General features: G+C 36.9%; 1 protein-coding gene across 1 annotated transcript; it reads right to left on the reverse strand.

Moving 5' to 3' along the window:
* Nucleotides 1-2781: 2781 nt before the first annotated feature.
* Nucleotides 2782-14630, reverse strand: LOC107727938 (putative polypeptide N-acetylgalactosaminyltransferase-like protein 3). The gene is made up of 12 exons (XM_016537986.1): nt 14156-14630; nt 12207-12489; nt 11888-12071; nt 11246-11412; nt 10267-10441; nt 7042-7239; nt 5963-6080; nt 5609-5794; nt 5392-5529; nt 4240-4335; nt 3648-3809; nt 2782-3553 (listed from the first exon to the last, which is right to left on the reverse strand). Exons 1-12 carry the CDS (start codon nt 14156-14158, stop codon nt 3416-3418), a joined length of 1848 nt encoding a protein of 615 aa, XP_016393472.1. The 5' UTR covers nt 14159-14630; the 3' UTR covers nt 2782-3415.
* Nucleotides 14631-23161: the final 8531 nt, after the last annotated feature.

Raw genomic sequence — 23161 nt, forward strand, 5'->3', positions numbered from 1 at the left:
ATCTAAAAATTACCTCAACTTAGCACCAGCAAGCTTGTTAGCTATAGACAGTTAGCATCAGCTAACAATATTTACTTATTTTCAGTATGGTTATGATGAATAAACATTCATATCTGTCTACTCGGCTAGTTAATCCAAACAATATAAAAATTTATTCTTTTGATAAACAATATAAAAACAGACGTCACATAGGGCTAAATGCGTAGCATTTTAATAAAACTGTTAACGTTACAGCAGCTTGGAATATAAACGTGCATGAGTTATTTTATTTAATCTGTGTTATTTTAATGTTTCCTTTTTTTGACCTAAACATTTTGATGTGTCTGCATTCAAGCATTTCAGTGGGCTTAATCACACTTTACAGCAGATTTAGTTAACAAACTGACAGTTTTGACCTAAATATGATTTTCAGTTACAGTAATTAATCCTAAAATCGACATTAGTAACTTACTTCTCGCAGCATCAGTCGCGCACGCGCTCACAAGATCTCCCGGTTGTTACTTGTGAATTCAGTTCACTGGAGACTCGCTCTAAACGGTTCATTTGAATCAGTGAGTTGTCGACTCGAGAACAGCTGCAATCGGATCATTCTAATTCGTGAATGAATCAGTTAAGTAAAAGTAAAAGTTACTCAAAATAAAACTACTCCAGTAAAGTACAGATACTTGAAAAAAGTACAGTAATGAAGTAAAACTACTTCGTTACTGTCCACCACTGGAATTGCGATATGTAGACGCTTTATATCTCACAATTCTGACTTTTTTTTCTTAAATTGTGAGACAAAGTCATAGTTAGCCTACCTTTTTTATATTTTATCCCATGTCGGAAAACAGATTTCATAGAACTGACTAGATTTTGGCAGCAGAAATTTGGGGAAGTAAATGTAAACAAGTAAATGTAAAAAGTACAAGAGTAAATGTGACACATTGCTTGGTATCCGCATAATCGGGAGTTTTGCATGAGGGCAAAAAAGTCCCCCTAGCAGATTTTGTTCTTTGTTCAAGTTGTTCACCCAAATTTGTGGCATTGACCAACATAAATCTACTTGGTTTGACAGTGACTCCATGTGATGAAGGACCTTCTCTGCCTGTGAAATTTCGCTAATGTGACCGTGCCTTAAAACAAAGTCCCATTGCAGTTACTGTACAACCATTTTTGGGTGGTGAGGTGCAGAGCACAAAGAAAAACTGTAAGTAATGGTTTTTAGCCTAAATATAATGCCATTCTACACTTATTCACAGTCACACATCAGCCATGACTGTAAGCTCTGAGGGTGAATCACTAAGTTAATGAGCCAGTAATGAATCATGATGATCAGTATCAATGGTGATGAACTATGGGGGCGTATCATCTATTTTAATTATTTACTCTTGTTCTATGAACTACAAAGTCATGATGTGTATTCGAGAGCTATGAACCACTACAGTACAATTACTCACTGCTTCACAGCTTACACAGCTTTCCATAAAATGAAACAAGCCTCCTATAAAATGTGAAAGCCTCTACAACAAAGAAAATCCATAAGCCAATAGGCCTATACAACAGAGCTGTCTATACAGCTGCCAGAGTTGTTTAATATGGAGAGATGAAACAGAATATTTGCCCCAATTTGAGTTGTAAATGCATAATAAACAGCGGCTGAATATTTAACAGCCCTCAAACATGTGGCGCGGCTCACATGATTGGGAGTTGTCAGTCACACAGAGCCTGAAACATCACAGCAGGAGGTTTGGCTCAGTGGTGGGAGGTTCTCAGAGGGTCGATTAGTATGCACAGTTGATGTCCTTTTAAGTTAGAACAGCCTTACCATTGCTGAAGGAAGGATTGTTGTGTGAGAAAGCTCAGCTGGAGCTTTTTGACACATCAGATCAGCCTCTTGGTAGCCCATCATCCTCCTGTCACAGGAACATTGTAGTGTTTGCAACTAATCTTCAAATGACAACCTAAAAATTTTTGTGGAGAGTTACTTGCTTTGATCTTTAGATACGCCGCTTTGTTGCTGCCGACAGGTCCTAAGGTAAAGTAACAAGTGAGGTACTTATATAGGGCATTTAAATTCTTTTTTAGATTTAGGACTCCAAGCACTACAGTTGCAGTTCATTGTTTTATTCAAATCAGTCCTAGTCTAAATGGAAGACGGTATGGGTGCAACATCCGAGGAGACTGTAGTTACATGTGCAGTTTATGACTCATGTAACGTGTCCTTACATAACTCGGTCGACAATCCCTGATGATCATTTTCCCATATTCCTTTCGCCTACATCATGCTGGCCTTGTTGCTTTAGAGTGTGGTTCAAAGTAACAGTATGACTACTACAGGATCCATTCAACAGCAGATACAGTAGAGCTCAGTTACCACAGTTACTGTTAAACTGCACACATATCATAATGTCATTCTATAGTGAAGGGCTACTGTAGGAAAAAAATATGCAATAAATAACATATTTCCAGAGCAGAGAGCTAATTTAAACAGAAAACGCACTGAGATCCATAGCTGCTAACAGTGAGAACTTAAAACAAGAGAATGGAAGAAGAAATACAGATATTACTAAAAATTAAGTCTAAATAAAGCCGTTATGAACACCGGAACCGGTTTTCCAGGATAAGCACTACATTTGCATGGATTTAATTTAGGAATTGACTAAAATTATGCATACAGTGATGTATAGAATATTTGCAATACAGCAGTTGATCATCTACAATGTTTAATTGTCATTTTGGTTTCAGCACTCAAGACTTGAGTCACATGGTTGCTCTTACATAGCTGCTAACAGTGAGAACTTAAAACAAGAGAATGGAAGGAGAAATACAGATAGTGCAACTCAATATTACTAAAAATTAAGTCTAAATAAAGCCGTTATGAACACCGGAACCGGTTTTCCAGGATAAGCACTAAATTTGCATGGATTTAATTTAGGAATTGACTAAAATTATGCATACAGTGATGTATAGAATATTTGCAATACAGCAGTTGATCATCTACAATGTTTAATTGTCATTTTGGTTTCAGCACTCAAGACTTGAGTCACATGGTTGCTCTTATGGTTGAACCTCAAATATTGCAAACCTAAGGAACTTCAACATACAGTTTATGTGCTTCAAAACCTTTCATTACTGGAGGAACCATTGATGGTTTTAACAGTTCTTGCAGGAACTTATGGGATCCAATGTTCCTCAGAGAACTGTTGTCTAGAGGTTCTTGAGAAGGTGGACATCTGATGTACTTACTGTATGTGGTGCTTCAAATGTCTTTTTATTTATTTTTTTTTGTATTGTGGACTGTAGTAAGACCAAAAGCCCAAAAAACGCAAACATGATCAGCACCCCTTGAGTTCAACAAAACTGGAACCATTTTCAAGTTCCTAAACAGTTTATGAAGGTTTCCCAACTTTCTAAGTTCACTGATTCACTCCCATTAGTCCTGTTTCATCAAATTCTTGACGGTCCACTTCTGGCCAGTGCAGGAACGCAGGATCAGAGCATAGCCGAAGTAGACATTAGCCGGCACTACCTCGAGACAGCGTCCTGTAGCTCGGTTGATGATTGCTTCATTCTTCAGGGAACAAAAATAAAAAAAATAATTTTAGTGATCAAAGGCAAAATGATCATTTTTACAAAATGCTCTATATAAAAAGTGATCCAATCACCTGTGCAAAGTGCCAAGTTTTCTGGGGTACGCTAGAGACTTTCTCACAATTCAGGAGCTGTGGGTAGCTGCTGATTTTATCGTCCACCACACACCGAGTATCTTCGCCAGTGCTTCCCAGAGGACCCAGGAAAAGATAACCCTCCTTAGTGTAGCGACCCAGCTACAAAATAGACCACAGAGGGGATAATGTGAATGTATTTAATTCAGTGATTTGGTAACTGGGTCACTGAGTCATTTAGGGGCATTTTGGCACCCTAAGCTGATGATGTTTGCCAGATAGTTTTTGGCAGTAATGGCTACTTCCATAATGACTATTAATTTATTATAATTATTAGCTGGGTCAAGCTCCAGCGCAGATATGTAAACTGGTCGAGACTAGATCTAGAAGTTGTGGTCTCCAGGTTGAATTCAAAACTAGAAAATATAATTTCTTTCTTATTTTGCGTCATCTTGTCATTTCATTGCTTAGTTGCAACTGATGAACAGAAGACTCCCTCTAGACGTAACCTATTTCCTGTGTGCAGAGTAAGTAGAGGTTTAGTGGAGGTTAGGTCTGTGGAGATGTATAGCTGTGAGGAGTGCCGCTCTACCTGAGGGCCCCAGCCATGGCAGGGGTGCAGAGTTGCTGTGTGGTTTTCCTTTATGCCCTGGTCCAAACACAGATGGGTCACATTGGTATTGCGAATCTAGAACATATTAAAAAGAGTTAAAGAGCTGATAGTTTGGCCTGCTTTTGCTTTTTTTTTTGCACAAAAATAAAAATTCTGTCATCATTTACACACCCTCACAATACATCACTTTCTTTGTGTATTATGAATATTGTTGACTCCTTGACAGATTGACTTCGTTCCTCTTTTGTTTTTGCTTTGGATAAAAGCGTCTGATAAATGCATAAATGTAAATGCTTCTTCTGTGAAATACAAATTGGGAGGAATGTTTACAGTGTTCTTTTCAATACAATGTGATGGTTAAATAATACAAAGTGAATGGTAAAATACTGGAGCTGTTAAGCTCCCAAAATGATAAAAAGGAATCCTAAAAGTCTCACAAAAGTGGGTCATATGACTTCTGATGCCATACAATAGCTTTGTAAGAAGAACAGATTGAAATTTGTTGACTCTTAACACCATAGGTTTTGGTGTCACAATGGTCACTAAAAGGAAATCATTGCATGACTAGACAATATTATTGAATAAACGCATACAAAACTTGAGAGCTGCAGTAAGATGATTGTTAAGAATTTAGCCAAATAATGACTTTAAATTTGGTTGACTCCTCACACTATACTATTGGTTTCAGAAGACTTGGAAAGAGTCATACCGACCACTTATGTGACACTTTTACAGTGATTTTTGTCACTTTTTGGAGCTTGACAGCCCTAGTCCCTATTCACTAGCGTGCAGGACCTTTTTCAAGATTTGTTTTTGTTTCGTGGAAGAAAGTCAGACAGGTTTGGAAGGACATGAGGGTGAGTCAATGATTTTTGGGTGAACTAACCATTTGACAATAATTAACCGAATAATGTTCTTCTAAAAAAAACCTTCTATTTAAGTGGCAAGAGTGTTAATCAGAGACCCAGTGTTAATGTGCCGGTCACATTAGTGAAATTTTGAAGTCACTTTCAAACCAAGCAGCTTTCTGCTGGTCAGCACGGCGAATCCATCTGACCAACTTGAACCGGTTGTGAAATCTGTGAGGGGGAATCTGTGACCGCACCTTTAGTCATTTCATGTGGCACTCACCTCTCCATAAAAGAGAGTGTTGTTGTATCTCTTCATCTCTGGATAGATATTGTCAAGGTACCACTCAAAGCTTTTGCACTGGAGTCTTTTCCTGAGCGCTAGTCTCTGGGATATGTCTCCATAGTCAATGCCATGGTTCTGTATGGACAAAGAAAGTGAATTTACAAAGTAGTATACTAATTATTATTATAACATTGCAAATGTATCAAGTGCTTACCTTCATTGGTAGGTTCCATGCCAAATAGACATTAGATTTGTATTGGTCCATCCACACTTCTGCCACCCGAAGTGCATTGCGTCTAGTGTGAAAGGCGATGTTACTGTGGTAGGGCTTTTTTGTTCTAGCAATATGGGCCACTCTGGAACAAGGCAGAACTTCCATGCTTCCCCCGCACAGCCAAACCTGGGATTTGAAAATACACATACACCTATCAAACTTCAGTTCTGGCGTAATTTTAGAAGAAAAAAAAAAGCTAAAATTCATTTCAAATGAAGGTTCTGTGCACTGAGCGTAGGGAGGCTCAGTTATGAATGCTCTACTTTAGCGGAGGGATGTGGGTGGCATACTAACCCTGATTCCCAGCTCTATATTTTCGCCTCCATACACGTCCATCCCTGCGTCCAGTAGGCCCAACTCCCCAAAGTATTCCCGGTTTACCACAAAAGAGCAGCCTATCATTGCAGGCGTCCTAAAATACAGATTTTACATTTTCAGTACTGTTTCTTCTGTGATATACTGAATAATTAATGAAGAAATAATGAATGTCAATATTGGAAAAATAAGTATAAATAACTGAAAATAATCTAGTAATATATTGAAAGTAGTGGCAGTGTAAAATATATCTTTTAACTAACTAAATGCATTTTATTTTTTTATTTTATGTATGTTTTTTTATATTGAAATTGTATTACACACACACACACATGTAGTTATTATTTTATTTATTACTTTACATTTTGTTTTACTAAAAATAGATTTTTGGTTGATATGGTATATGTACATTTATTTTTCCACATAAATTCTTTATTGTGAGTCCCTTTTGGAAAGTCTGTGCTTGAGAGAACATTCTAAGCACTGTTTACACTATATTAAGACCACTTTGCATTAAGCAACATTTAAACATTTCATAGATTTAAATTTGAGTGTTTTCTCAGTTTTTCTTTCATAACCGTGGATTATGTTATAGTGCAGTGTTGAACAGCAGTGCCAAAGGTACACAGAGTGAAACAATGCTGTGCTTTGAATATTATGGCGAGTTGTTTAGCAACACGAAACCAATCACAAACCAAACAATGCCAACGTCATTAAATATGAATATACTTTGTACAGTTGCATAAACTTTCAGTGAGCTCTGTTTAGCTTCAGCCTTTGAGTGAAACACTTAAAAATACTCCTGTGTATTTCCCTCCTATTCTTTTTAGTATGTTTCAGACGATTTAAGACAACCAGAGCAGATATATAATGTGACAATCAAGTCCTGCTATAAAGAGGGTCTCTTTGTGTGCTGTACTTGTCCAATCAATGTTATTAACTTTGTAAATATGTAAATATTTGTGGCTTATGTTAAAGTTCACATGTAGAGTGTGAAATCTTGGCTACCCAAGATTAATTACTAACCCAAAGTAAATGAAAGTTCAGTAGGATCCTACCTGATAGGTGCAGAAGTGTCTCCTTCATCCCACCACTGTTTCGGTGGGCTGATATACATACACCAGAGCTCCCAGTTATAGCCGTGGCCTGAGTTTTCATAGCGTTCCAGCTCAAACGTCTCATCTTTAATGTTATCTATGGAGGGCAGTATGATCCTCTTGTGGTTCTCCTTGATTCTAGACAGAACTGGCTCAGCCCTGACAAGGGGATGTAGAGGGTAGATCATTATAAGCAAAGCTGTATTGCACAGTGCTAATAACACTTCTTCAGCTCTGCTGTGGAGCTAAATCTAATCCTGGCTTGTGAATGTGTTGGCTAGTTTCTCACCTCACATCAGCCAATTAGATGGACCTACAGAGGAAACATGAACTGAAACTGTTTACACATGGTATTCATATCTGTTTGGTTTGCACATGAGAACACAACACTAAATGCAGCTGTGAACAGGGTCCACAAGGGTTGTTTTCGTAGTGTAGACGTTCATGTGGTCGAATGCATTCGAACAGCCACAAAAGACTCGATTTGGGCTTGTTTTGAGAAACACCCCAAAAAATTGATTCCAACTTCACTATGCTATGCAAAAACACATGGATTACAATTGCATTACCATTCATATCCTTTCCATTCGCTTTCTCGTAAGTAGCGGAATGGCTCCAATGAGTTAAATTGTATTTGTGTGTTGCATTCAGTGCATCCACGATAATGATGTAGAGCTGGGGTGCCCAATCCTGTTCCTGGAGATCTGCCATCCTTCAAAGTTCAGCTCCAACCCTGATTAAACACAACTGAAGCAGCTAATTAAGATCTTCAGGAGCACTTGACAATTACAGGCAGGTGTGTTGGAGCAAGGCTGGAACTGAAGTCTGCAGGTAGGCAGATCTCCAGGAACAGGATTGGGCACACATGATGTAGTCTTCAAGTAGTCACAGAAGACACACTTAAAGCGCATGTTAAGATCAGGGCTGTGTCTGAAATCGCCTCCATACCCTTAAATAGGGCACTATTTGAGGGGACAGCCATTTGTAGTGGAGTCCGAAACCATAGTGGATGTTATGCACCGCAATAACGAGTGTACAACCGATGTACACTCAACAGCTAGAGAATAACCTTAAAGCACTGTGAGGGTCATGCTGAATGAATTCCCGCATCTTGCCAGAAGATGGCACCTGCAGCTGAATCATCCATTCATCTATTTTCCAAACCGCTTGTCCAATATGGGTACAGCGTAATATCATACAGGTATACATTTCTTTTTAATTGATTTTTAAATATTTAATTAAAGTGTATACATGCTAGTTTCCATGAAAGTGTTCAAGATAAATCTTTTTATTAATTCTGGAGCTGTCAGTTTGCTAAGTTTCAAATCTTTATTAAAACGTCAAGCACAAACTATGCAAAAGCAGCCGCCCTTCCGGTGCACTCAGTGTACAAATTCACTCACTTGTTTTCAGTCACTCCTTCAACTAGACTATATTAGTGGACTAATGTAGGGAATAGTGGATGAGGTCATAGGGGGCGATTACGAACACAGCACAGGTGTACACAATAATGCACCTCGGCTGAAAATGCATCTCAATACCTGGTGTCAACATCAGGGCCAAAAACGCATGTGAAAAAAAAAGAAAAGAAAAAAAACCGGTTCCTATCTTTTCTTGCCCTGCCACAAAAAAATTTGATTGTGGTTGTTATCATTGTTTTTGACCCATGTTATCTTGTATTCTAATAAATGGGCTTATATGATACCACAATACCAGTTAAATTTTACAATTCTCGATTCCAATTTCAATTTCAAACATTATTAAAGACATGTAACAGTCGGTAAATAAGAATAATGAACAAATTACAAGAAACAGCACAAATAAAAAAATAGAACAAAGATAACTGCTTTAGGTGCTTTAGGGTTTTAGGTTTGTATGTGTTCAGGTACAGAAATTAATAATCAAATATAAAATAACATCGCATATTCTTCAGAATATAAATTAAGTATAGATTAATCCTTGTGCAAAAGTTATTTAGTCAAGGGCAGTGATTGAATTTCTCTAGGCGGTCGCACACCGGACGTGAAGCGCAGCGCTGCGCCGCGTCTAGAACAATTCGTAAAACAAGTACAACATGACGAAGCTGGGCGCCGCCGGATGCATACACTCATAGAAAACAATATGTTCGAATTCTAAAGATGTGGCACGACGCGGCGCTGCGCTTCTCGTCCAGTGTGCACCGCCTTCTCTCTCTCTCTTTTTTTCTGGATTAACAATAAGGACAATGACAGCAGCTGGTAAATTAGGTGCGGTCACTTTAAGAGACAATGCATGGATCCAATATAATGATACAAATCCGATTTCTTTCTCAATTATATAAGTTCAGTTAAGACATAATCAACTGTTTTCGAGGATACATCTCTAAGATGGGTATTTTAACATCCGTTTGTATGTATTTGTCTGTTCAAGCGCAAGAAGACGTGGAAAGAAACGCAATACGAGGCTCGCACATTGCCTGAGACGTGGCTCCTTGTGTGCAGTGGCCCGATCGGGCCAGTGACAAATCTGTCAACTGTCCTGAACATCTTTCACACTGGCCCCGGGCCGTTGGGCAGTCCTTATTGTCGAGCCCTGAAAAACATCTTAACCAGCCTAATATGGGATGGTTTTAAGATGTTAGTCTTAGCTATTCTCAAACCTGTTTTAGATAAGTCTGAATCATTTTCAGATGGTTGTAAACCAGCTAAACACCGGTTTTGTAAGGCTGGAAATTTAGCTAGACCATCCTGGCAGGATGTGAGACCATCTTAAACCAGCTAAAACCAGTTTAATCCAGTTAAGACCAGTAAACCATATTAGGCTGGTTAGGTTTTATACTTTTCCAATATGTGAAAAAAAAGTTTTAGATTTTGGATTAAAATTCATTAGTAAATATATTTGAGATAAACCCCGATTTTTCTTTCTTATTTTGACTTTATAAACACACTTTACAATTGACGTAGTGATTAATGCATGAAATCACATATTTAGAGACCCTCCAATTGAAATCCAATCACAAGAGTCACAAGAGACATATCTGAGAGTTACTACTGGTTGTAAACAGCTATCTGTCTCGGCTGAACAGTTCAGTTTAGATCACCCAAGACGGATGTTAATACCAGGTGTAAACAAGGCCTGAGGAGTCGAGGTTTGAGTGCGACCATCTATAAAACCAGCAGCGTAGTGTAGCAAGTGCTAGATTCTCACCATGCAGGCGTGAACTCAACATGGGCATCAAAGAAGCCAGTCACCTCCCCAGTGGCCACTTTCCAACCCTCGATGCGGGCACGGATGAGGCCCTCTCTCTTCTGATTGCGCACTATTTTGATAAGACCCGGGTAGCGCTTGTTGACATACTCCTCCAGTGGCCCTTTCAGTTGTACTGTCATGCATAAACACATACACACATAAACGGTAAAGAGGGGGAAATCTCATTTTATGGTGCATGAGTGCTCGTCGCTCTGTTTAAACCAGACCAGAGGGAATGTGTCTCCTACGCCAAAACTGTTCCGTGCCTTTGATGTGTGCTACGGGGATCTACACCATCCCCCTGGAAAACACGTTCTTGGAAAGTGTTCCCTATCCCCATGTTAAACACTGTCATCTGCATTCCAAGTGACAAACCGTGAATCATTGACATTATGAGGATAGAAATGGGTGTGCTGCTCGCCTGCCCCCTCATTTTAGCAAATGCAGGCTTTTCCCCCTGCGCTGATGGACGGTTGGCCCTCCGCCACTGGCTCATGCGAACAATGTGATGGAAATTGAAGTGTCTCTCTGGGAAGGCCTGAGCACACCCTTTGATACAATAGACAAGCATGGCCATGCGCAACGTGAGCAAAGAATGCTTGGCAAACTACTCCAGGTTATCAGTGTTGACACTCCCGCTCAAATACAACACAATGGATTAAACCCGGCCAGAATGGTTTATAAAACTAGATTTTTGCATTTTATATTTGCTCTGTGGTTTCTAAGGTGTTCTGAGTGGGGTTTAGTGCATTGGTATGCGGTTGCTGGGGGTTTGGGATGAGTATTTAGTGGTTTCTTACTGGTCCAAGGCAAAAGAACCCACCCATCTAATGGTATGTTCAAGTCCACTAGGAAAGATCATATTTATAAGTTTAATGCATATCTAAATATGATTTTGTACCATGTAATTTAGAGACAAAATTCTCTTGTTTCTCACCGTCATCGCTGTTGTCATCCACCAAGATGATTTCCTTTAGGAGATGAGCTGGTGTGTGGTTGACAGCTGAATGGACTGAACGCAGGATGACAGACAATGCCTCATTTACAAAGATGAAGATGATGGAGATCTGTGGCAGGTCACGGGAATAAAAGGCCTTTTTGCATCTATAAAAACACACATACGTGGATACACACAGAACATCTTATAGCTTTGAAACAAACCACCGCCTAGAATTTTTGCTACTCAAGGGTGTGAAACCTTTTACTACCTAACAGAAGGAAAGCCACTTCTTGCTTTATTTGCACATTTTCCATGTAACAATTACAGAGCCTAGTGGGCCTCAAATATGAAGCTTATTTATAGAACCTTGTTTACTGAACTTAGAAACAGTAAATGTCACTTTCCTCTCCTATTTAATCTTGGTGTAAGGAAAACCTCTTAAGAAAATGGTTCTAGACATTCTAGCTAAACTATTGCAATGAATTTTTGTGAATAAATGACAAATATGACAAAGTACACAAAACTATGCTTTACTTTTGCTAGTCAGTTAACTCGTTCCATATTACACCAAGAGCAAAAACTATAGATTTCTGTATAGATATTTTCAGGGTAAAAATAAAAAAGGCCAGTGACACTCACTTGCTGGGTCGATAATCTGGAATAGATCTATCCAGAGAGATTGTGTCACTCAGAAATGCATTGTAGCCATATTTCTCCCTCAGGTATTTGGCCTCCTTTTCTTCCTCTGGCATAAGTGTTGCTGGTAGACCTCCTCTACCTCGGCCTCCAAAACCTTCAATGAGTCCAAGAGACTTGGACAAACCTATTCAACACAAATGACTCAATTAAATGGCTATTTTGTTCTGTGAAAGGGCATTTTTGTGAATAATACTATGGTCACTCTTTACATATTTTTTTAGTATTTCTACTTTGTGGGGTTGCTGCAATAATAAGTTACCATTCAGTTGTCTGTACACCACATCTTCCAATGATCCCAGTCTCTTTAAGAGCACATCATGAGTGATGCTGGTCTCCTGAGCAGATCCATTCAGATATGTCTGTCCTCTCACATCAGCAGCTGCTGCCTGTTGACCCACAACTTTGGTTGTGCGTAAATTGCACTTGCCCCAAAAAGTGATGAAGCCGGCCACCGTAAACACATTCAGCACCAGTAAGATTTTCCATCTTCTCATCACAAAGGCCATGAAAGATTTTGGTGTTCGGAATCCAGCGAATCGCATCTTAAAAACATTAAATAAATTTAACTTGTGATGTTCACTGAACTGATGGAAACTGTAGGTTGTCTATTTTATTGATAGACACAGTAATAAAGACAGAATCAACATGAGACAGAGGGGACTAGGAAGACGATATGACCCAGGTCTACCATGAGGTGACAGCTCCAAATGTCAAAACACTCACACTGCCCACATCTAGATACCATTTTTTGGTATTAGGTACGCTTTCACAACAACAAAAAAGGCTTCCTATAAGATGATTTAGGATTAGCTTTTATGTGTAAATGAAATGCAAAATCTTAGGATAATTTGCTGTTATAGTGAAAAAGTATTTAATTATTTTCATTACACTCCCTGGAATACTTGATTCTGATTGGCCAATCGCACCATTTAGCAACGAAATAAATGTAAATTAACGCTGTAAAACAATTGCAAAATATCATATCATATATGCCGGTACTACCGTACTTTCGTGTGCTTCGTAACACTCCGCCGTCTCTCTCGCTCTCTCTCTCTCTCTCTCTGGTCATACAAGCGCAAATTAGAATAATTAATAGGCTTTATCTTATGACATGTAAAGACTTCAGTATTACTTTTACAGTAAACATACAACTTTTGATACATGACTAGATGCTCAAGAGTTTCCAGAACCACGAACCGGTAAGAGACACGAGAAGATCGAAGAGAGAGACTTGAAGTTAAGTTCGGAATGACTAGCAGTGTTGGGGAAAGTTACTTTTAAAAGTAATGCATTACAATATTGCGTTACTCCATAAAAAAGTAACCAATTATGTTACTTAGTTACTATTAATGGAAAGTAATGCGTCACGTTACTTTTGCGTTACTTTCGCGTTACTTTTTAAATATGAGCAGGGCTTGATTGTTTTTAATATAAGAAGTTCTATTTATAGCAAATATAAAAGCCCTTTCACACCAAATCTGATTACGTAACTCGCATTACTTGTAATGCGTTACCCCCAACACTGATGACTAGCTACTCTTTATAGGCTATATAATATATACATTCATATTTTAATAGCGAATATATTGAATATATTCATATTTATATAATATATTCATATTTAATTAATAATTTAATAATATTATTCTGTATTTTTTGATAAATTCATCATTTTTCTTAGCTGATCTTAATCTACAAATAACAAAGAAATTGAACTAAAATCAATATTTCCATTGCCCATGTATTTATTTACTAAGTAGCATTGTAGTAAGCTGGAAAATGTACAGTACACTGTCACAAAATAAACCCTTTGAGGATGATAGTGACCGACGGATCGTAGCCTACATTAAACTGTCATATTTTTCATTTATAATTCTCTGCTTCATTTGATGTTTCTATATTCATAATTTCACATTTTATTTCCTAAAATTATTTCTGCTATATTTTTCTGTCAAAAATGCTTTTATGCCGCCTGTAAGGCGCCTTTTCGTATCACCCAAAAATAGCCTATGTTCAAGGTAGGCAGCTCACTAGGTTTTGAGACACAACAGGCTTCTGGAAATCAGACATACATTGTATGAATCTCCAACATAACCAACTGACCACCAGCAAATGTCACTGACAACTTGAATCAGACTGCGTATTTGTGATGCGTGTCATTTGGCTGACCTAGGCTAGTTTATTTAAACATTTACCATAACCACTTACCATTTTGGATTGGTAAAATGCATCCTGCACTTGAACATAGAGTCCTCCCGTGCGCTTTCATCCGTGTTCATATGTTCTTATGAATAAACTCCACATGGGAAATTTATTTGCATACTTCAAAGACTCACAGCAAAGGGTCCCAAACTGCAGTCAATAATCATAAGACATCTGTCTGTCAAATCTAAGAAGTCTTCAGTGACAAACACAGCTGTCCTTGGCTGGAAATAATGTCAGAAGATGTTAACGGTCAGACTTAACGGGTGTGTTTGCCCTGGCTAAGCAGAAGTATGTGAGATCCATCCACTTCATCCACGAGACTCCGCAGACGCAACATCATCTCCAGCCGGATTCATCCACATCAAGCGCAGTTTTCATTATAAACGCTATTTCATATCCTGCTGTTATGTGACGTTGATCGTTGATCCACGAGCATCCCGCATCTTGTGCCATCCACACTGTTTTCTGCAGTTATTGTGCCCTGTTAAATCGTTCTGTCCACATGATGCTGGATAGCGCCTCGGCTGAGACTGATGGAAAATGCGGAGTGGATGCAGCATGTGGAGCAGATGCGTGGGATTCAAGAGCTGCTCAAGCGCGCGCCACTCAACTCTGTTCACCTACATGGACGATACCAAAACTTCATATACATGCAAAGTAGATACAGAATTACTTACAGACTTAATATAATGTGTGTTTCTATAGTAGTTAATATGACGTGTTTTAAGACATATTATAGGATTGAAAGGGAAAGTACACCCAACACTGTAAAAATGAAGATACTTGAGGCACCATTTGGGGCAGATGGTGGAACCCTCTGGAGAACCCCTATGCACCTTTATGGATTATATGAGGAACCATTGACAGTCTTTAGAGTTGCAGGAATTTATGGGTTCCATTTACTGCTCTTTTTTTAAAGGGTTCCTAGAGGTTCTTCCTAGAATTTGTCACCAAAATTGTGTATAAATGTTTCTTTTTTAAGTTAAAAAAAATGGTGTGGCTTCACATCTGTGTCGATTTATTGCTTCCCTGGAACAGGAATCCAGAATTTTGCAGGATGTCCAAGCTGCTTTCTTCCATACAGTGAATATGAAAGGGACTGCGACCACTGACTTCCAAAAACAGTCAAAAATTGGCACCTCTATACAATAGCTTGGTGTGTTGAACAGCCTGAAATTGAAAACAATAGATCTCATTCACTAACCATGCATTATGTATATGCATAAATTTGTGTATGAAGTCAGCATACAAACATTTTCGAGAACAAAATATGATTCATCCATAACTTTAGTACCAATTTTTTTTTCTAAATTTCCACACACACAAAAAAAGTAGGGACAATGAAGAAGACACGTGCAAAAATCACATACTCTGAGTGGCCTAAATGTGATAAGATAAAATTTTATACAGAAATATTTCATCTTCAATAAACTTCATCATACAGTGAGGTGTTATACCCTGAGCTGCGGCTGTTCCTCTGCATGACCCTCTGAATTCTCCGAAATCTAATGACATTAAAACTTAAATTTCTTCTGTGCATATAAATGAGAAATAATCCATTAAATTATTAATGAATGAGAGCCATTATGCCTAAATCTATAGATTTCTGATCTCATTTGCACTCCACATCACCCACATTTGACGTCAATGCCATCAAATGTTGTTGCATCTTGTGAATGTTATTAAACCTTCTGCAATGTATATCTTGACGCATCATGATTAAATATATGCAAACACGAATGAAAATTGAGAGCTGTGAGGGTGAGTAAATGATGACCAGTACTGCAAGATCCATTTTTGATTAATTTGATAAAGCAAGTCACTTACTTAAGGCTTGTTTTTTTTTTTTTTTCAGACCTGGTCATTCATTTCTTTTTCAAGATTTGGCAAGATTGATGATGACAGAATTTTCATCTTTGGATAAACTATTCCTTTAGAACATGTTTAGGCAAGCATGCTTTATTTATGGCACAGCATAAGGATCGTTTTTTTCAAAGAGGAGGAGATGGGGCTTAGTTTTGCATTTTGAAGTCTTAAAGGCATGTTATAGGAGCATCACATCTGATCATCTTGTTTTTTAATATCCATTTTGCCCTTCACTCATAAGCATTGTATTACAACGTAAGCCAAAGATACCAACTTTACAGTACCACTGAAATCGGGCCCTAATTCTAAACCTAAAGTAACCAGAAGAACATTTTTATGATTCATACATCATATACAAGTATTTACTTATATGAGGTTTCTTTGAGGCTGTCACCTTCAATGTACATTACTAATCGCTATATGGGTTGTTTAGTGGCTTTCCTCTATGTTGCACTTTTAAATTCCACGAGTTTAGGAGGAAATAGGTCACCCAGATAGCCCAAGGAACTGACGTGCCGGGCCGCATAGCGGTTACTTGGTAGATCTCGCCACACTCACATTATTCCCTCTCTGCATGTCGAGTCCTCGCACAACTGCATCATGTGACCCTTGGCTCTTCTACAGGACTGACATTCTTGTTCTTGATTACTTGATACACAGGAAGTGGCATAATGAGGTTGAATAAGGAATACAAAGATGAAAGTAAGAATGGGAGGAACCAAATACATGAAAGCTAAAAATAATTCAGGGAGCCACACCCATAACAATATTATCCTCTGGCTGCAGGCATGTTTTGATGAGAATATTGTGTTTTATGCTTATGTTTATTAGTTAACATGAAATCGAAACTGATCATATTCAGGACTCATAGGCGAACATGTGGTTCATTTTTCTGCCACTAAAATAATTTTCCTATTCAGTTAACATCATGAATCCCTTTCTTTTTTCACTCCCTCTAATCAACTATCTAATCAATTCCCAATTAATAATATGATGTCCCGCCCTTCATTTTTATTTTTATTTTTTTGTTGAATACCCTGATTCACCTGGAAATACTGTACTCATTTTGGATGAAAAATGGGCTGTGAAATGACATTTGCTAGTGATGAATAGCTCACTCAAAAAAGAAAATTTGTTGAAAATGTATTCATCCTCAGACCATCCAAGATGTAGATGAGTTTGTTTCTTCAACAGAACAGATTTGGAGAAATTTAGCATTACATTGCTCTCCAATGGATCCTCTGCAGTGAATGGGTGCCGTCAGAATGAGAGTCCAAACTGCTGATAAAAACATCACAGTAATCCACACGACTCTAGTCCATCAATTTATTTCTTGTAAACTGAAAAGCTGTGTGTTTATAATAAATAAATCCATCATTAAGACATTTTAATTTTAAACCGTTGCTTCCATAGTCCATAGTCCATATGCTTCCTCCAGTGAAAAAGTTCATACCCTGTTGCATAAATTCACACATTGTTTAGAAACGTTTTGGGCTGTTTTCACTACTGTGCTTGATCTGTGCATATTTCTCTCCTTATTCAGATAAGACAACTTTTTCACTGGAGAAAGCAATATTATGGATAGAGGACTTATATTTTAGCTGGAAGTGATAGTCTGAAGTTAAAAAGCCTTGAAGAATTTGTTTATAATAAACATGTAGCTTTATGCTTCACAAGATGATAATTGATAGATTGGAGTGGTGTGGATTATTGTGATGTTTTTATCAGCTCATTCTGACGGCACCCATTCACTGCAGAGGATCCATTGGTGAGCAAGTGATGTAAAGTAAATTTTCAGCTTTTTTTTCATTTTCCTTTTTAAATTTAAAAATTTTCTAAAGAGAAATATGGTGTTAAAGGGGTCATATGATGTTGCTAAAAAGAACATTATTTTGTGTATTTGTTGTAATGAAATGTGTTTATGCGGTTTAAGGTTCAAAAACCACATTATTTTCCACATACTGTACATTATTGTTTCTCCTCTATGCCCCGCCTTTCTGAAACGCGTCAGTTGTGCTCTCTTTTGGAAGGCCAAACAAAGTAGTTTCGCTTTCACAACGAAACAGCGGAGGTCGGCGGGCTTGATTGAGGAATGGCTGGCGGGCTTGAGAACGGCGCTGCCGGCAGATTCGACGAAGGAGCGTCCGGCGGGCTTGCGGCAACCACATGTGACGACCCCGGGCTGGACTCCGCTTTGTCCACGGTGAAAGCCGAGCCTGCAATCCACAGCGCAAAGTTGATGTATTTCATCAGCGACCAGCACGGATCAGCTCTAGGCATGACGAAGCAGATATCGTCCTCTTTTGGAAGACCAAACAAAGTAGTTTCGCTTTCACAACGAAGCACACAGCGTCTTCACGACATGGCTGCAGCGTCAACAATACTACAGCGAGAATAAAAGTTATGCTTTCTTTCTTTGCGTGAACATTTGGGCCACGTTATGCAAATCTTCCCACGTCGTGACGTAGACATGTTTTAGGTAGGCGTGGTTGACTCTTAACTTTTATAAAGAATATCTCTTTGGATTTGAGACTTTAGTCTTTGCAAATTTACAGATCTTCTTTATGCACCAAGAGCTTGTAACATTCCAAAGATAAAGGAAAAATTTAAATCGCATCATATGACCCCTTTAATTAGTGACTAGATTAACACCAAGGAAAACCAAGATTCAAATATTAGCCAAATTTCTGCCTCACCATAGACTGAATTACCATGTCAAGCTGTTGTTAAACACACCTGCGGTCATTTACAGAGAACACGACGCACAGAGCTCTGAGGAAAAGAACGTCTCGAGAAACATTTTAAAAGCGTTTTAAAACTTTTTTAAACAACTCCTTTTAACTTTACAGTGTCTTGAAATGTGACGCTCAATTGCTTGTGCACATTACACTGAAAAAGCCCAGAAATATGATGCAGTGGTAAAAGATGCATGTCTAAAGTCTAAAAGCACAATTAAAAGCAGCATGTTTAGCGCAAAAACACATTCTGTGTGAAACGTTATTCTCATCGATGTAGTATTTTGCTGTTGAAGCAACCTGGTGGACTATTTGTGGGGTTTAACAGTCATGTGCTCAGCTGTGGATCTGAATGACGCAATAGCTTCATGAAAATAGAGCTCTTAAAGGAGAAGGAAGGGAATGAGATTGAGAGGCAGGTGTTCATTTGTAAATAGTGAGTTTTTTCCTCATCTGGGACGGTCTCAAATGAGGTCAGCAGCAAATTGGTGGTGAAATTGGGCAATGGTTTGTGAGAATGAGATGCTGATAGCTGCTACTTTCTTCTCAAAGTAGGTAATGAAGTTCACAGAGGTAAGTGATGAAAGCAAAACAGCAGATGGGTTGGTAGAGAAAAGATAAGATTGTATAGAAACAAAAGGGTCTGGAAAAAGAGTTCCATTTATCATTCTTATTTATGTGTTCAATGACATGTCATACAAAACAACAAAAATAAATATTTGTCCTCCTATAGGATTTCTACAAAAATAAATCATTTAATTGTAATCATTTTAATTGTATCATTTAATTTTAATAATAAATGTAATAATTTATTTAATGTTTAATATGCTATTTCTTTATATAATATTTAATATAATATTAATTTATTTATGTTTAATTTAAGGATTTTTTTTGTTGAAAACTAAATAAAGGTAAAGCAATAGGTTTTATTAAACTGTGTTGCAGAAGCAAGTATTTCAGTGCACTTCTTCCACAGCCTCACATTCACACTTATGTCATAGAGACTATGTTTGTGTCTAAAGTTTGTTCCGGTCTGTCTGACTTTTCCAGCTTGTCTGTCACAACAGCCTAAATATGTACAATAATATGCTGTCAGGATCTGTCAGGGAACAGCTTCAAAATCTGTGCGTCTAATTCAGTATGCCAAGCATGCATCTCCTTCAACCATTTGTAGTGTTGACTCCTTAAATTGCCAGCAGACTCAGTTTGCTTGCTGTAATACTAAAGGTAATAAAATAGTCTATTATGCTGCTCTGTGAAAACTTAATGTGATCGTGGAAAGTATTATAATCTTTTTTTTATTATTCACAGGTGTTGTGTTTTGACCGAGTTTCAGTGTTTGTAGCTACAGCTTTCCGATTCAGCCTCCAGCAATATATGTACGTTTTTTTTTTTACCTTGAAATATCAGTTTCAAAATCATTCTGATGGTACAATGACTTCTAATGAGGCCAGTGTTTCTTTTCCACGCTTCCCCACCAAACGTCTCTTCTGGGATTATGTACATTTGGCGAGAGGATACGAAATTCAGCGAAAATAGATGTGTTGCTTTATGTCAGCAACAAATGCAGGTGTACAGCGATCTACTGTGCAGTGATATATTTACGACAGTGCATTAGGCCTACACTCATTTAACTGTAGGGGGCTCCAAAGTCGAAAAAATGCACAAAACTATGCTTTAAAGAAAGATGCAAGTTGCATTTTTGCTGTAATGTGGAGGCTTTTTTACACTACTGCGACTTTTATCACACAATTTGGACTTTTTTCTTGCAATCATAGCTTACATATCGCAATTCTGGCTGTTTTTCTCTGAATTCACATTTTGTACACATTTTGCAACTCTGACTTTTATTTCACAATACTGGCATCTTCACACATTTGCAAGTTTATATCTCACAATTCTGAAGAACTGAAAACAAAAAGTCTGAATTGTGAGATAAAAAGTAGCAATTACCGTTATTATTCTGTGGTGGAAACGGGCTGTATTAAGATTAATTATTAGGATTGTTATTATTATTATTTTTAATATTATTATTATTATGTATTGTAGTTGGACAGGGTTAATGTAGTCAACTAAAACTAACACTAAAATTTAAATAACTGATATAAAATAAAATAAAATTGAAAAAACCTTCAACATTTCTCAATTTTATGAGTTTAACTTCATATACTAAAATGACTAAAACTAAATAAAACTGAAAATAACATAAACTGAAATAAACATTAATAAAAACTACATTTATATATAAATAAAAAAAATTAAAAAGCAATAACAATGACAAAAACACTCAAAACAGTTGAACTAAAGTTCAAATTAAATCATAAAAATAGTTGAGCCAAAGGTTTTTGACAGTGGGACTAGATCAGACTCCATGCAGTTTTCAACAGCACACCTCCTCACCCCGTTCTGCAGCGGTCACAGCAGTAATTCTGTTTGAAACTTTAATGCAGCTGTCAGGTCTGTCAGCATCTGTAAGACGGCTGTAGTTCTCCATTCACAGCTGGCTGTCAGGCGGTTTGTTCTCATGCTGTCAGCAGCAGTCATGTTGTGCCGGCACTGCATCCTAATCCCAGCACTCTGTGACTCATGCACTTCTCTGACAGATCAATAATTTCATCAGTTCTCCTTTCCTCCTAAAGCATGATGCAGCTAAGCGGTTAAAGCTCTTAAATTGCCTTTTTAGAAGGGCTCTTCAGACTTAAATTCAATAAAACCATTGGCTGGCTCTCTTACTTAGTCACCAAGTCAGTGTTAAACCCCTAGGACTTCAACAGCACTGCAATTACACACATCATCTCTCCACTCAAGTCCTTTGCAGTTGAGACTTACAATAATGACATGATTATACAAGCATTTAATACAAAGATGTTTTTCTTACTTTTATGAGTTTTCCATTTTTTTTTAAATAGTGGTAATGAGTAAAACATAAAATTATATTTAAAAATTATGTATTAATTTAAATATATACATTTATTAATTAACTTTTCCATTTTAATACTTTTATGTTTAATATTTTTTACTGTTTAAAAAAAACAAAAAACAGGTTCCATTGTGACAGCATTAAGGTAGGCTATGTAAACCTTCTCTGCAAAATAAAAAGTGTGAGAGTGAAAAGTGACAACTAACCGTGGTCTCCCCAATGTGGAAAGGAATACAATACAAAAATAAACAATATAATTAATAAAAACACTTGTACTCATTGTACTCAAAGTGTTAAATATGATTAAGTGTTTTATGTAAGATTAAAATGAAATCAATTCATTTAATTTATTATTATATTTATATTAATAACATAATAAACATTATAATTAACATAAAATGTTAATATTTACTATTTTAATATTAGTTCAATAAATTATTTAATTTTGGAGATTATTTATTTGTTTACTGTCTGACTGAATGATTTACTAAGAAGCTCAGGCTCCCCAATGTGGAAATGCAAAAATAATGCAAAAATGATTATGCAAAAATAAATGCAAATGCAAAAATAAACCATATATATAATAAACACTTGTACTAATTGTTAAATATGATTAAGTGTTTAATGTAAATTTTAAATAAATACATGAAATAAATAAATTTATTTATTATTATATTTTATATTAATAACATTTTAATTAATAAACAATTGTTTTTTTTTTTACTATTATAATATTATTTCAATAAATTATTTATATTTGTTTGGAAATATTTGTTTGTTTGTTTTTTACTAAGAAGCTGTGTCTTCAATGTGAAAAATGAATACAAAAATAAACCAGTATACAAATAAAAACATAATTAATATAATTAACCCCTTAACTGTCATCCCCCATTTTTTAAAATAGGCATGAAAGTGCACTATCCAAACTTAAATTGTTGTAATTTATGAACACTTTGGAATACAGACCTAAGGTTGGTCTCTTTTTAAAGAAGACTATTAGCAGATTATGAAAATTTCCAAAAGTGGAATTTTTCCAAAAACTTAAGGTATCAAAAAGTTATAGAAGTTTAAATTTATTGTAAAGAAAATACAATGTACTGATTTTATTATATTTTGTATATAATAAATATTTGACATAACAGGTTGTACTCTAAAATTGCTATAAAATTTAAGCCTTCCGTCTAAATAAGCTATGTTCCAAATTTGAAGTTGATCTGAAAAAAATTGAGGTTCTTGTGAGATTTTATTTAGGGCATTATACCACAAACAGCCACCGGGTGCCATCCAAACTCCATTGAATTTTTTTTAATGCATTTTTCTGTAACATATGTTGACATTTCTCTGCCATATTGCTTCTATCACAAAATAACCACCAAATATGGAATCCTGAGACTCAGACCTTTCCACTGATATGTTTTTTTGTCAAGATTATAACAAGTTTTGATTGTAAAAGACCGTAATGCATTTTGTAATATGACACTTGACACC

Source organism: Sinocyclocheilus rhinocerous, unplaced genomic scaffold (assembly GCF_001515625.1).
Source record: "Sinocyclocheilus rhinocerous isolate Xijiao unplaced genomic scaffold, SAMN03320098_v1.1 scaffold877, whole genome shotgun sequence".
NCBI classification, from domain to species: domain Eukaryota; kingdom Metazoa; phylum Chordata; class Actinopteri; order Cypriniformes; family Cyprinidae; genus Sinocyclocheilus; species Sinocyclocheilus rhinocerous.